The sequence below is a fragment of the Nomascus leucogenys genome, chromosome 3 (genome assembly GCF_006542625.1).
Source record: "Nomascus leucogenys isolate Asia chromosome 3, Asia_NLE_v1, whole genome shotgun sequence".
Classification (NCBI taxonomy): Eukaryota; Metazoa; Chordata; class Mammalia; order Primates; family Hylobatidae; genus Nomascus; species Nomascus leucogenys.
Window position 1 is genome coordinate 45,874,461 of NC_044383.1, and position 16,776 is coordinate 45,891,236.

General features: G+C 34.8%; 1 protein-coding gene across 1 annotated transcript in view; it reads left to right on the plus strand.

The window, feature by feature from the left end:
• Nucleotides 1-16,776, plus strand: part of ATAD1 (ATPase family AAA domain containing 1) — a 73,340-nt gene that overhangs the window by 37,622 nt on the left and 18,942 nt on the right. The window contains exons 5-7 of the mRNA XM_030809297.1: nt 2,296-2,496; nt 10,632-10,738; nt 16,129-16,218. Of these exons, the coding sequence (XP_030665157.1) occupies nt 2,296-2,496; nt 10,632-10,738; nt 16,129-16,218 (398 nt within the window). The remainder of the gene's footprint in view (nt 1-2,295; nt 2,497-10,631; nt 10,739-16,128; nt 16,219-16,776) is intronic.

Sequence of the window (16,776 nt, forward strand, 5' to 3'; positions counted from 1 at the left end):
TTTTTTTTTTGAGACGGAGTTGCGCCCTGTTGCCCACGCTGGAGTGCAGTGGCGTGATCTCAGATCACTGCAACCTCTGCTTCCCGGGTTTAAGAGATTTTTCTAACTCAACCTCCCAAGTAGCTGGGATTACAGATGTGCACCACCATGCCTGGCTAATTTTTTGTATTTTAGTAGAGTCAGGGTTTCACCGTATTAGCCAGTACGGTCTCGATCTCCTCACCTCATGATCTGCCCACCTCGCCGTCCCAAAGTGCTGGGATTACGGGCGTGAGCCACAGGAATGGGGATAAAGCAGTTTACTGAATAACTATAAGGCTAACACTTATGTAACTACTACCCAGGTCAAGAAGGGAATATTGACAGCTTGTGTACCTTCTCTGTTACAGCCTGTCCCCAGAAAGTTAGGATAGCCAAAACCTTTCTTTGCATATTGAATCTTTAGGCACTCCAGACACTCGTAACTGCTCAGTTAATAACACTAATTGTAATACTTGAAGAGGAAAAACTTAATCCTGCTAAGAAGTAACAAAACCGAACTACTAGAAGGGAAATATTCCAAGTGATAAATGAATAATTTAAAACAAACACAACATTCTAAAAGCACTGAATATGTTTATGAAGTGGTAGAGTAGCTGCAAAGTCCACAAAATATGGAGGCTTTTGCATAAATACTTTGTTCTAAAAACCTTGAAATTTAATTTAGTTTTTAAGAAAGTACTAAGTGTAACAATATAAAAACCTGGAGATTTAAGTAACGTGTATAAAAGTTTTATAATGGCTATGCATTCTATATTAAATTATGTGATCAAAATGATGAAATTAATGATAATTCCAAGTATCTGCAAACAAGTGGTTTTAGATTACTATTCTTTATTGTTTCATATGAGCCATCCAGAAGAGAAGTGTCAGTAAAAGATTCAAATTATAGCTGACTTAACCAAATTTTAAGCACCTAAGTGAACTTAATTAAAATTTGCAGAATGCTTGAAAATACAAATAACATGTATTGGTAAAGCTTATGGATTTAAATTTAAAAGTCAGCTTTGGAAAAGTTTAGTTTCGTATGATTAAACTTGGATTAGTTGCTGTTAGAACTTGAATCTTCAAGAATTATAAAGACCAGTAGAAAATTCTGAATATGCTTGAAGAAGAGCTTGAACATTATTTTGAAGTGTTTGATGTGAAAAATAAAATTGCTACAGTTATGTAATCAGGTGCAGATTTCTTTTTTTTTTAATTGAGATATTTTTGGGAAATTTCATACAAAATTATTTTTCTTCTCATTTTGAATTTTATTTTTATTATATATAAGAAAATTTTGGACTCCTCCAGATCCCTTCCAGTTCACCCTAGCATGCCATCTATATAGATGGCATTTTAAAAAATACTGTTTCATAGGAAAAGTTGAGCTTTGAATTTAGCAAATATTTTGAGAGGTCTGCCTATTACAGTTTTTGTTAGGGCTGTCTGTAGATGGTTTATTTTAATAACCATCTTAGTACTAAGTTTAGGTGCCAAATCATGTAGTGCTGAATTTAGTAATTTGGTAAAATTATAATTTTAGTATTATACATTTAGTGTTATTATATGTTTAATATTATTAAATTTAGAAATTGCTGTCGCATTTTACTTGGGAAACAGTTGGTGGTGGTTCCCAAAATGTTCAAGATCCCAGCCTCTAGATCCCTTGTATTAAAAGTGTTACCTTAAACTGTATTTAGCAGCAAAATGCTGTTAATGGAGACCATAGGTTAATAATACAGTTTTATTCTTTGGAAATTAAAACAGGAGTGACTGATAATTTCTGTTTCTTTTAGGAAAAGATTATTTGTTTGGAAAAGGCACATGTCCTTTGGCTAAAACTTAATCTGTGAGCAACAGCAAAACAGTGTTTGCCACAATCTGTTTTGAAGTTGTTTACCTTCTGTAGGCTAATATCAAAGCACTGTGGTGCTTTGTTTGCTTGTGAAGGTGGAGGGCCTTAGATGATTTTGTTTATCAACTGTTGATAAAGTGGTATGAATTTGGATGTCAAGGTGAGCATTTAAACCGAACCTTTTCATGAAGGGAGAGGGCACAGGATGCTGTAATCCCCAAATACATGCTCTTAACTGACACTGAGCTTAGAACATGGCATCTTCCTTTCTCCTGTCTTACCTACTATAAACAAGATTAAATAAAAGCAGAATTGAATATTGGGAAAGTTTTTTGTGGAAAGAATATTCTATTGATTATCATATAAATTAAAGCAAATATCCCCTTAAAGGTAATAAATAACATATTCCTTTCCAGGTGTTCTTCTCTATGGGCCTCCAGGCTGTGGTAAAACGTTGATTGCCAAGGCCACAGCCAAAGAAGCAGGCTGTCGATTTATTAACCTTCAGCCTTCGACACTGACCGATAAGTGGTATGGAGAATCTCAAAAATTGGCTGCTGCTGTCTTCTCCCTTGCCATAAAGCTACAACCATCCATCATCTTTATAGATGAAATAGGTATGCTATGTTTTCTATATGAATATTTTTAAAGGCCATTTTTAGAGATATTTAGATAACCAACCAGTTTTTAACATTTATTAGGCCATATTAATAAAACAAAGAACATAACCAACATCATAATATGCTATGTATAATTTCTGTGTTGTAGAATGAACGATAGACTATATATTCCCCTACTTCATAGATAGGTTTTTCTGTCTTTTCTCTGTTACAAACAGTATGCAGTAGACATCCATGTACATGTTTTCTCATGTATATATGTTTGCCCGGGAAAGATACCTGGAAGTTGAATCATTTGGTTGTGTGATGTGTCTTATCTTCAACCTCACTAGGATTACCAGTTCTTTAAAGTTATTGTACCTATTTATGTTTTCCTGCTTGGTAGTAAATTTGGGCATCTTTTAGCATGTTGATTAGCCATTTGGGTTTTCTTATTTGTGAATTGTCAATATTTCTTTGGAGTTATTTATAGTTTTTTTTGTTGATGTTTATTATGATTACACCTATTTTCTAGTCTGTTTATCTTTGTTTCTGATAGTTTTTTTTTTACAATTTAATATTTGGCTATAGTCAGTATTTTTCCTTTGTGGTTTATACTTTTTGTATCTGGTTTACAAATACCTTCACTATCCCCATAAATGTTCTCTTTTTAAAAATTATATATAGCATGAGATAGGAATTTAATTTCATTCTTTTCCAAAAAGACAGCAGACTAGACTATCCTTTGCTGTATGTCATGACTTTTCTATTAATGGACTCTTGCTATATTTTATGTATCAATATTTTTGTTCTGTTCCTGGTACGATGTATATATAAATATATATACAGTTATACTAATACTGTATTATTAGTATTGGGATATATATTTATATAGCTTTATTACTGTAGTTTTGAATTATATTTTATTATAGTTAAATTTAGTATGGTAGGCTATGTAAACATGTGGAGAGAAAAATAGATACAGATATGTAGTATAGCTTTGTTTTGGTTACAAGTTTGCTTTATGTATCTTTTCTCATCAATTTACTCCAGTTATTTTGGTGTTTTGGTGTGCATCTTGAACAGAGGAATATATAGCTAGTTTATTTTTTATTTTTTATTTTTTTAAGACAGCATCTCACTCTGTTACCCAGGCTGGAATGCAGTGGCATGATCATGGCTCACTGCAGCCTCAACCTCCCCAGGCTCAAGTGAACCTTCCATCTCAGCCTCCTGAGTAGCTGGGACCACAGGTGTGTGTTACCACACCCCACTAATTTTTGTAGAGTCAGGGTTTCTCCATGTTGCCCAGGATGATCTAAAAGTCTTCGGGCCAAGCGATCTGTCCCGCCTTGGCCTCCCAAAGCGTTGGGATTACAGGTGTGATCCACCACACCTGGCCTATTAGCTATATTTTCTAAAAGTTGTAATCTAAGCTTCTCTTTAACTGGGAAGTGTGATTAGTTTGATTTTATTATGATAGCTGAGATAATTCAGATTTTTTTTTTTTCACGCTCTGTCACGGCTGGATTGCAGTGGCACAATCATGGCTCACTGCAGCCTTGACCTCCCCAGCTCAAGTGATCCTCCCACCTCAACCTTCCAAGTAGCTGAGAATACAGGCATGTGCCACCATGCCCTGCTAATGTTTTAATTTTTTTGTAGAGACGAGGTCTCACTCTGTTGCCTAGGTTGGCCCCCCAACTCCTGGGCTCAAATGATCCTCCTGCCTTGGCCTCCTAAAGTGCTGGGATTATAACACCTAGCTGATTTATTTCTGCTATATTATTTTTTGCTTTTAATTTACCAGTCTAGTAGACTTTTTTGCTTTATTCTCTTTTTCTTGCTACAGGTTTAGAAGTTATACATTCTTTTACTTTAGTGAAACGTTTAGAATATCAACTTAAACGTCAAAGGTAATCTCTACCCTCCTCCCAAATAATTCACAGAGAACTTAGAACTCTTAGGTAATAATAATATCTCATCTCTTACATGTTATTGTTAAACATTTTATTTTTCTTATACCTTCTATATTAATTGCTATTTTATACTGGCATTTCTTGTTTAGTGCCACGTTTGCTAGGTTTTTTGCTCACCATTGCTTCTTTGATCTTGTCTTTTCTGGATTTAACTTTGTTTTTACTGAAGTCTTTCAAAGTTCTTTCAGCAAAGGTTGTACAAAGAGTAGATTCTGTGTGTGAAAATGTGTTAATTCTACCTTCTCTCTTAAATGATACAGAATCACTTTCAGTGTCTTAAAGCTATAATTCCATTGCATTCTAATCTTGTTGCTTTTGAGAATTCTCCTTATTACCCTATATTTTTAAGTAATCTATCCTTTCTCTGTAGTTGCTGTTAGATTTTTATGTCGTTCTGCTATTTAAGTATGGTTTTTTTCTAGGTTTGCATTTATTTTCATTTAGCCTGCTAAGCCTTAACGGTGGTTTATCTGAGGATGTGTGACTTTCATTAATTCTGGAGGATTTCTTAGCCATTGTATATCTTTGCATGTTGCAATGCTCCCATTAAAAAAAAAAACAATTCTCAGGCCAGGTGTGGTGGCTCACATCTGTAATCCCAGCACTTGGAGCGGCCAAGGCAGGAGGTTTCCTTGAGTCCAGTAATTCGAGACCAGCCTGGACAACATGTGAGACCCCGTATCTACAAAAAGAATACAAAAATTAGCCAGGTGTGGTAACGCATGCCTCTAGTCCCAGCTACTTGGGAGGCTGAGGTGAGAGGATCACTTGAGCCCAGGAGATTGAGGATATTCAGTGAGCCAAGGTCATGCCACTGCACTGCAGCCTGGGCAACAGAGCAAGACCCCATCTTCAAAAAAAAAAATTCTTCACCTCTTTCATTTTGAGTCATTTCTACAGTTTGTCATTTAGTTCTGTACTGTATTTCATCAATTCTAAGACATACTGTTTTGTTTTTACATTTTAACATCTTCAAAATTGGGATAGCATGTTACAATTGAGTTGGCAGCATTTTAAGTTTCTTGTTGGTACATAAAATAATGGTACAACTTAAAAATAATTCAATTTTTGAGTAGGTTATAAAAAGCAATTCTTTCCTTGGCTATATTTAATCTTTCAACTATTGGGTTTGTTTTTTGTTGATTATATTTGAACTTTAGAAGTTCTGTTTGGTTCTTTATAAAATGTTTCCCTTTTTTTACTGTAGCTTGTTATTTTAGAATTTCAATCCCTTTTATATCTTTAGAATTTTAAACATACTATTTTTGTATAGTTTTCGAATTGCTCTTTTCTGAAATTCTAATTTTACTTTATGTTGACTTTTTTTTAATAGTGGTTTGTTTCCTTGTGTCATTTGTAACATTAGATGGCTTTAAGCTTGTTTTTATATGAGAATTCTTTTTTGCCTAAGAAGATCCAGAGTAACTTTTTCTATCCTCAGCTTAGAACTTCAGGGGTCTGATCGTTGAAAACCAATTTTAGATAATTTCTCAGTTTGCATGTTCCCAGACTGAATGGTGATACAAATTTAGACTTCATACCTGAAAGAGACTCCCCATGGTCCTAGTTTTTTGTGTAAGGAGGACATTTTTACCCCTCAGAGCCCAGGCAAAGATGGACAAGTTTCCTTGTACAGTGATGAGCAAAATTTTTTTTTCTTGTGTACACTTTCTGTGAGTGTTAATCCTTCCAGGCATCTTGGCTTCAGCCTGTATGTGGATGTTAACAACAAAGCAGAACCTTTTGATACTATATAAGTCTATATGCATACCTGCTGTGTATACAAACACAGCAGACAGTGGCATAATCACATCAAGGTTTTCCAACTCTTATGTTCAGTTCCACTTTTTTCTGAACTCTGGGATTTTTTTTCTTTGTTTCTTGCAACCTCATATCTTCATTAACCTTTTTCAAAATACATTAATAGTCTTTATTTTTAATAATGGTTTTAAGTTTGCAGAATTGAGCAGAAATCGTATAGAGAGTTCCCATATGTCCCCCAGATATATAGTTTCTCCTAGTATTAATACTAGCATGAGACATTTAATAATAAACCAGTATTGATACATTGTAATTAACCAAAGTCCATAGTTTAAGGTTCATTCTTTGTGTTGTACAGTTCTTTGGGCTTTGACAAAGCATAATGTTTTTTATTTATCATTACAGTCTCATACACAATAGTATCAAATATTTGTCCTTCCCTTTTCCTCCCAAACTGCTGGCATCCGCTGATCTTTTTTTACTGTCTCTATAGTTTTACCTTTTCTGTAATGTTACAGTTGGAATCATACAATATGTAATCTTTTCAGACTGGCTTCTTTCCCTTAGCAATATGCATTTAAGTTTCCTCCACATCTTTTCATGATTTGATAGCTTATTTTTATTGCTAAATAATATTCTGTTATGTAGATGTACCACAGTTAGTTTCTCCATTCATCTATGAAAATGACACCTTGTTTTGGGGAATTAGGAGTAATGCTGCTGACAGCATCATGTGTAGGTTTTCCTGTGGACACAGGTTGCATCTCAATTGGGTAAAATACCTAGGAGTACCACAGCTCGATCATACGGTAAAACAATGTTTAGTTTTGTAAGACACTAGCAAACTGTCTTCCAAAGTGGCTGTACCATTTTGCGTTTCCACCAGCAATAACTGAGGTTCCTGTTGCTATACATCTTCTCTAGCATTTGGTTTTATTAATTTTGGGGATTTTAGCTATTGTAATAGGTATATAGGTAGCTAATAGTTTCCCATTTTTAAAATTTGCATTTTTGTAATGACATGATGTTGAACATCGTTCCATATGCTTATTTGTCATCTGTGTATCTTTGTTGAGGTGTCTGTTCAAATCTTTTGCCCATTTTAAAACAATTGTAATATTTTTTATTGTTGGATTTTTTAATTTTTAATTGATACATAGTAATTGTACATATGTATGAGGTACCTATGCAATGAGCAAATCAGGCTAATTGTGGTATCCATCACCTCAAAGATTTATCATTTATTTGTGTTGGGAACAACAATTAGGTTATTATCTTATTGTTGAACTTTAAGAGCTCTTTTTATATTTTGGGTACAAGTCCTTTACCAGGTATGTGTTTGCAAATATTTTTTGCCAGTCTGTGGCTTGTCATTTCATTTCCTTAGCAGTATCTTTCACGTAGCAGGAATTTTATTTTATTTATTTTGTTTTATTTTATTTTATATATTTTTTGAGACAGAGTTTCACTCTTGTTGCCCAGGGTGGAGTGCAGTGGCGCGATCTCAGCTTACTGCAACCTCTGTCTCCTGGATTCAAGTGATTCTCCTGCCTCCAAGTGATTCTCCTGCCTCAGCCTCCCAAGTAGCTGGGATTATAGGCATTCGCCACCATGCCCAGCCAATTTTGTGTTTTTAGTAGAGATGAGGTTTCACCATGTTGGTCAGGCTGGTCTCAAACTCCTGACCTCAAGTGATCCACCCACCTCGGCCTCTCAAAGTGCTGGGATTACAGGTGTGAGTCACTGTGCCCAGCCAGGAATTTTAAGTCCAACTTACACATTTATTTTTGATGGATCATGCTTTTGGTGTTACATATAAAAATTAATCAAGTCCAAGGTCATCTAGATTTTCTTCTATATTATTTCCTAGAAGTCTTATAATTTTGTGTTTTACATGTATATTTGTGATCCATTTTGTGTTAATTTTTGTGAAAATTACAAAGTCTGTGTTGGTCAGTTTTTTTGCCTATGAATGTCCAATTGCTCCAGCACCATTTGTCAGATGTGCATTTACTTTTTTTAAAAAAATCTATCCAATTTTTTGTTTGTGTTTGCAGATACAGATTGAACATCTGTAATCCAAAAATCCAAGATACAAAGTACTCCAAAATTCAAAAGTTTTTGAGCACCAACATGATGCCACAAGTGGAAAACTTTCATGCCTGACCTCGTATAACAGATTGTGGTCAAAACTCAGTCAAAACTTTGTTTCTTGCACAAAATTATGTAAAATACTGTATTAAATTACCTTCATTCTATGTGTATAAGGTATATATGAAACATAAATGAATTTCATATCTGGACTTGGGTTCTATCCTCAAGATATATCATTATGTATATGTAAATATTCCAAAATCTGAAATTTGAAACACTTCTGGTCCTCAGCATCTTGGATAAGGGAGGGATACTCAACCTGTGTCATTTTCTATTTTTTGATCATTCCGAGTCCTCATATTTATAGTATGTTTCTTCTAAGCAGCATATAGTTGTTTTAAAAAAATTTTTTTTTCAATAGAGGAGGGGTTTTGCCATGTTGCCCAGCCTGGCCTCGAACCCCTGGCTTGAGTTATCTGCCTCCTTGAGTTTTTTTTTTTTTTTTAAATTTATTCTAATATCTTAGTCATGTACTTGGAGACTTTAATCCACTCACACTTAATGATTGATGTAGTTATTTATACATATCTAGCATTTTAAGTTTTTCATATTATTTTAAGTAACCATCTTGCCAAAACCACTTACTGATAGTGAAGATTAGGAAGATTAAGTAGGCAGTTGAATTTTAAAATTTATCTTTAAAAATTAGGCAGTTTTAAAATGACTGGTTTTTCCACCTTCAGAATAGATGGGTTAGTTTGAATTATAGTCCAATGATAGGACAGATTTTACAAAATTAAACTTTAAATAAATCTAGGATATATGGGCCGGGCGCAGTGGCTCACGCCTGTAATCCCAGCACTTTGGGAGGCCAAGGCAGGCGGATCACGAGGTCAGGAGATCGAGACCATCCTGGCTAACACAGTGAAACCCCGTCTCTACTAAAAATACAAAAAATTAGCCGGGTGAGGTGGCGGGCACTTGTAGTCCCAGCTACTCGGGAGGCTGAGGCAGGAGAATGGCGTGAACCCCGGGGGCAGAGCCTGCAGTGAGCTGAGATCGTGCCACTGCACTCCAGCCTGGGCAACAGCGAGACTGTCTCAAAAAAAAAAAAAATATATATATATAGGATATATGTTTGCCATTGCAGGACTCTCATATGTCATGGTAATGTGTTTTTGCTGGAATTACTTTTTATAAAAAATACTTTTTTTGAAATGTGGACATAGCACATTACAAGGTATTTTTTTGCCACTTGCATGTATAATCAACAAAGTTTGTGTTATAGTTTCAATGCTAACATGTAATAGTTATTCAGAAATAAAAATGAATTATAGGGATACAAGACAAAACATTTGAAATGGGGATTGTACTAGAAAATCATAGATTTATTTTTACTGTTTTTTTTTTTTAATTCTTAGGATGTAGCACATTTCAGTCTTATATTCTAAAAGAAAATTGTTTTTCCCTTTTTTTAAAGAAAAAAGTATGCAACCCCATAACTAAGAACACACAGGGTTCAGGTGACCTACAAAGTTAGAGGCAAAACACACAGGCTTTCCTCTGAGATTCCACGTAACTCTTCCAGCCTTTCAGTACTAGATCCTTCATTTTTCTTACATATGTTGTCATGAATGTATTTTTAGAGAAGAAATGAAAATTATGAATGATTGTGTTTAATTTGCCTAATAACTTACCAAGTTTATTGTATCAGAATGTCTAAAACACATAGCCCAATTTCTTTGTAATCTTTCATAAAGTTTTAAGCTTTAAAACAATTTTTTCCTTTTCATTTTTCTTAATTGACATAATAATTGCTAATTGCACATATTTATGGGGTAAAGAGTGACATTTCAATGATCACTGTAGTATATAGTGATCAGACCAGGGTAATTAGAATACCCATCATCTAAAACGTTTATCATTTTTGTATATTAGGAACATTTGAAATTACATAAAGAATAAATAAAATAAGGGTGGGCATGGTGGCTTATGCCTGTAATCCCAGCACTTTGAGAGGCCAAGGCAGGAGAATCACTTGAGGCCAGGAGTTCAAGACCAGCCTTGGCAACACAGTGAGACCTGTCTCTACAGAAAATAAAAAAAAAATTAACTAGGCATGGTGGCACGTACCTGTAGTCCTAGCTACTCGAGAGGCTGAGGCAGGAGGATCACTTAAGCCTGGGAGTTCGAGGTTGCAATGTGCTGTAATTGCGCGATTACACCCCAGCCTGGGCAGCAGAGTGAGACCCTGTCTCAAAAAAAAAAGGGTAAATAATTAATTCTTAATTTCTAAGGTTAAGGACCTTTTACTTCTAGACTCCTTTCTACGAAACCGTTCAAGTTCTGACCATGAAGCTACAGCCATGATGAAAGCTCAGTTTATGAGTCTCTGGGATGGATTGGATACTGATCACAGCTGCCAGGTATTTGAATAAAATCTGCCCTCAACTTGTGTTGGTTTTTTTGTTCTTAATAGAAAATTTGCTGGGCTACTTATTATGCTTTTGTACAAACTTTTTTTCATAATTATTTACACTTATGACTAAGTGATAAGGATCCGAAAGAATATGGTTTGTATAAACTTTATCCAATTTGAGGACTTCGTGTTTACCAAAACATTAGTAGATTGCCTAAATGCCTGAAACAGATGCAACAGAAGAGAAAACACCAGAGTAAAGCCCGTCCTTGGAATTTTCAGAACCTACAGTGCTTAGGAGAGGAAGTGACTAGTGTCCGTAGGTATTGTGTACATTTTTTTTAAAAACTGTTCTTTCTCTTTTCCTCGATTCTTACTTTTGACTTTTACCATAATTCCTTATAGTCTTTACTCTCAATTCTTAGTCACTTCCCTGATTTTCATTTGACAGAGTTCATTAGTAGCTGAAACTGACAACACTTTCTCACTTCCTGTCACCTATGCCTGTCTTTAGGATCCCAATTTATACAAGACAGACTTGTATTCTAGGCTTTTTCTCTTCCTCCTGTATGGCTGTGAAACCATAGCTTGTTCCCGGTTATGTGACCAAAGACAAAGAGAGCTTTATTTTTCAGTTTTCCTCTTTAGGTTCCCAGTTTTCATTTAATTTTTGGCCTCTGAATATTCCATGCTTTCTTATCAGCTCAGTGGTTTAAAAGAAAGTTAAAAAGAAGTTAATCTGGCATGTTTGTTTTTTCAGCCAGATTGCTGGAAATAAACATCCTAGAACTATTTTCCCTTTTTTTTTTTTTTTTTTTTTTAATGAATCACTTACTTATATCTCATGGAAAAGTTAACAGTGTTCTTTTGTTGTTTTAACTTTAGTATTTTCTCATTTTTGTTTTTTTTTTGAGACAGAGTCTCGCTCTGTCGCCCAGGCTGGAGTACAGGGGTGTGATGTCAGCTCGCTGCAACCTCCACCTTCCGGGTTCAGGTGATTCTCCTGCTTCAACCTCCCGAGTAGCTGGGGTCTGGGGTTACAGACGTGCATCACCATGCCCAGCTAATTTTTGTATTTTTAGTAGAGACTGGGTTTCACTATGTTGGCCAGGCTGGTCTTGAACTCCTGACCTCAAGTGATCCACCCACCTCACCCTCCCGAAGTGCTGGGATTATAGGCATGAGCCACTGCACCCAGCCAACTTTAGTATTTCCTATTTTGTAATCTGTTTTTGCCTTTTTTAAAAAAGTGTTATATTTAGAATTACTTCTTTAAAATTCAGTTATTATTTCTTCAATTATTGTTTATTCTCCATGTTTTATCTCCTTCTGGAATGCCAGTTGGATATATGTAGGACCTTATTTCTATTTCATGTTTTGTTTTGTTTTATTGAGACAGGATCTCACTCTGTTGCCCAGGTTGGAATGCAGTGGCGTGAACATGGCTCTCACTGCAACCTCAACCTCCTGGGCTCAAGCGATTCTCCTGCCTTAGCACCCCAAGACTCTGGGACTACAGTTGCACGCCACCACACCTGGCTAATTTTGGTGGTTTTTTTTTTGTAGAGACAGAGTTTCATTATCTTGGTCAGGCTGGTCTTGAACTCCTGAGCTCAAGCAGTCTGCCCACTTTGGCCTCCCAAGTTTTGCTGGCATTACAGGCTAAGCCACTGTGCCTGGCCTATTTCATGTCTTTCTTAACGTCTCTTTCATATTTTCTGTCTTTCTGTGCTATGTCCTGGATAATTTCTTTTCCTTTCTTCTGGTTCATTTGAAGCTCTTCTACTATCTGACTCTTTCATTGAGCTTACTATTTCAAGTATTACATTTTTCAGTTTTAGAAATTCTTAAGATTGTTTATAAAAATCTACCAGGTCAGTTTTGATAGGCTCTTGCTTATTACTCATGTTTCTAATTGGATTAGAAAATCAGAACCCTGGCATCAACAAGCTATGTAACCTTGGCCAAATTTTATAATCACTCTGTATCTGTATAGAGGGAATAATATCTATAAAAAGGGAGGAATAGTACCTACCTCAGAATTGTTATGAGGAATTAATCTGAGTTAAGTACATAGGCTTTACCGCCAGCCTTAGCTTAATTCGTTTACTTCTTTGCAAAATTGTAGATTAATTTATTTGAGTCTTTTAAATATTTTATTTCTGTGGCCAGAGGGTTTAAGGATCCCTTAAGCCCACAGCATTAGCATAAGTCAAAAGTCCGAACAACATCATTCTCAAGAAGAAAATTAAGCCACATGTCCTCCTTCTACATTATGTTTGTGAAAGTGTAGTTTTATTATGAGGAAAACAGCCTTTAGCTTTTGTTGAATGGTTAGAGAAAAAACATAACATAGATAAATTTAGGTAACATTAATAGAAACATTTTTCATTAATAATTCATTTTGATAAATCTATGCAGTTTATCAATGGGACTCGTGTACAGATTGCCAAAAACTAATTATTCTCCTTGAGAAATAATACTTAAAGCACTTAGACATTTGGATAGTTGGCCTATGTAAGATAAAATATCTTAATATTATGTACCCTGTCAGAGCATAGTGTTCAACTATTTTCAGCAGGGGATATAGTGGCAGTTGGATGAAGTATTCTCCAGAGCCACTTCATCTATAGCTCTACAGTATGATTCTGGTACAGCATAACTTACAACAGAGTTTTTAGAACCAAAATTCCTTATTGCACTAATAGCAATTACTGTTTTCATTATGATGAGTTTTCATGTGAGAGAGCAAATGAAGATGCTGCTTTTTTATTAAACTGCAGTTACTTTTTAACCTTTATTGTATTTTTGGGGGGGTTAAAGTTGATATTATTAATTTTGAGTAATAGTTTTAGACATATTCTACTTTCATATGAACCAGTTAGCTCTTCTCTAGAATTGTCTTTTCTATGATTATGAAGAGAGCCCAGTACCCTAGCTAGCTTTCTTGTAATATGGTCACCAAGGAAATAGAAATGGAGAACGGCTCAATGAAACCCGTCACTGTTTCTGGGAACCTTAGTAACTGATGACATATTCTTCATCTTGAGAGACATGAGACATAAAAGATAGTGTTTTTAGGGTATTCATTGATGAAGTTAAAGTTTTGAGATGTAAATTTAGGTCTGATTATTTTAAATGTGAAATGATAAATTATCTTCATGTTTTGTTTTAAAGATTTTTTTTTAAACTTTTAAATTCAGAGGTACATGTGCAGGTTTGTTATATAGATAAACTTGTGTCTTGGGGAGTTTGTTGTACAGATTATTTCATACCCAGCTATTAAGCCTAGTACCCATTAGTTATTTTTCCTGATCCTCTCCCTCCTCCAGATGAAGCCGGAGGCCATGATTCTTAGCAAATGAATGCAGGAACAGAAAATAAAGATTTTTTTAAAGTTTGAACAACTAACACCTAAAAGGAACATTGATTTTGTTTCTTAAGTAGTAAAAAGTTACTGTCGCTTCCTGTTTTAAATTTTAGCTCATTTGTATTGAATTAATATATATGAAAAGATTCTCTGCTTTTCCTGCTTAAAATTACTCCTTAGAATTTGCTTCTTTATGTGAAACTACAAGTGATTTCAATCACTTTTGCTTTTTCATCATAAGTATCTGTTATGCATACTCAATAGGCCATGTTTTACTAGTTTTATTTGGATTCCTTGATTCTGTGTTTTAGTATTCCATCCTCTATACTGGCTTTTAAATTTTGTTTTGCTTTGTCCTGTGTTTCTTCAAATGCTGCCCATTTCCCTTTTTCTCCCCCAAATATTGACTTAACCACAGTGCCTTTTGTGATTTTTTTTCCTTATACTCATTCATTATCTTATGCTTTTAGTTCATTCATCCACTTTTAAGATTTGTTTGTTTTAAATTTTGAAGAAATTTTTCCTTTTTTATTTTATTGAGTTGTAGAAAGTCAATAAAAAGGCTGGGCGTGGTGTTTCACATCTGTAATCCCAGCACTTTGGGAGGCTGATGGGGGAGGATCGCTTGAGCCCACAGGTTTCAGACCAGCATAAGCAACATGGTGAGACCCCGTCTCTACTAAAGATGGAAAAATCAGCTAGGCACAGTGGCATGTGCCTGTAGTCCCAGCTACTCAGAAGGCTGAGGCAGGAGGATTGCTTGAGCCCAGGAGATTGAGGCTAAAGTGAGCCATGTGGGCGTCACTGCACTCCTACCTGGGAGACAGAGTAAGACTCTGTCTTCCAAAAAAAAGAAAGAAAGAAAATAAAGAAAAATAGATATGAGCATTAATATTTTGATTTTAGGACCACTTAACACAAATACAAACTTGCATTATGTTGTGTTGTGGAACTAACATTTTTCAAATTTGTGTTTATATTTTCTTCCTCTAGGTGGCAAACTCTCACAGTTAATTGAAAGTAATTGGGCTCTGAGGCTCCTGAATGTCATTCAATGTAGAGTAGAAATAGAATATAAGATTTGGATTATTTCAGAAATGTAAAACCTCTTAGGGAGAAATAAGGTAATGTTAGAGAAATGTGTTTCCATGGAATACCAATAAATTTCACTTTGGATAGCAGATGTGTATTGTTACTGGGTTATACTGAAGTATCAACAGTAAAGGTAATATTGATGTCCTTCAGAAATTAACTTGTTATTATATATCTTTGTTTTTATTCATGTTTATTTTTAAAGTTCCTTTTTTTTTTTTCAATCTCTACATCCTTTATAAATAAGTGACATAGACCCAGAGGTTGGCAGGGCTGCCAGCATTTTTAAAAAGAGTTCTTCCCAGCATTTTGATGTTTGCTTATACTCTGTTATCTTTGTTTAAAGTTGAATAACTTGAGACTTTATTTCGCATTGAGAAGCTATCACCTGCAGTGCTGATAGTACCATGAGATGATGATGTGAAATATAGAGAAAAAGTACTCAATATCTATTACAGTTACCAGAATCTTCAGACTTATTAAGGGGAAATGATTCTCTCCATAATATTATTATTTAAGGACTTGAATTATCCCCCCATACTCCCAAACTGTATACCCAAGCTATAACATAATGGCTTTTAGTCATTCAACATGTATTCATTAAGCAACCATATTTTGCAAAATACAATAGTTTTTTAAAAGCAAATTTTAATAATTCTTCAGTGGCTGTTTGCAACTGAACATTACATATTTTAATTACTAGAAACACATGAAGTGAAATGCATTAGTTTTCCAGTTTTGCTTTATTTGATTTATTTAGGATTAACTTCAATTTATACCTGTAAATAGTTGAATAATAGTGAATTAAAATCAGATTTCTTATAAAGGATTTAGTTAAAATACCACTTAATTTTTAAAACTAAGCCCTAGTAATAACATTCTCAGAGGAGTATAATTGGTAGATTTAATACCTTCTGTTTTCTTTATACACTTAGGTCATAGTAATGGGAGCTACCAATCGTCCTCAGGACCTTGACTCGGCTATAATGAGAAGAATGCCTACAAGATTTCATATCAACCAGCCTGTAGGTGGTCTTGATTGATATTATGAAGAGTTAAATACTCACCTTTTTATAGGTCGTCACCTTTAATTTTAAGAAGGGAATATTTTGTCATATAGGGCTACTTACGACAGGGAAGGAATGGGGCAGAAACCCTGACAGTAGCTTCTTTGTCCTTTCCACTCTCTTTATTTCTATCCTAAGATTAGTGTTACTTGCTTCTCTTCAAAGTATATATGTATAGTTATCTCAAGTTTGCCTGGCTATTTTAGTGATTTACTTTAGGATATAGGAAGATACATAAGAAAATCTAAATTATAGTTTTGGTTTAGCATAGAATAGAATTGGAGAAATTTGGCTTGAAGAATTGTTCTATTCAGAAGTCCTGGCATGAACAACAACAGGGATTTATTCGACTGAGTATCGGCAGATGTAGTCAGTGTTTCCCTGATAGGATTAATGATTCCAGTAGATATCATAGTTTACCTTAAGAATGCAAATGCTTAGATGGTGTTAAACCAGTTCTGCCTTCTTTCTAGCATTTTTTGTTAGTTAAGAAGTACCCTCTAGTAGATGATTATG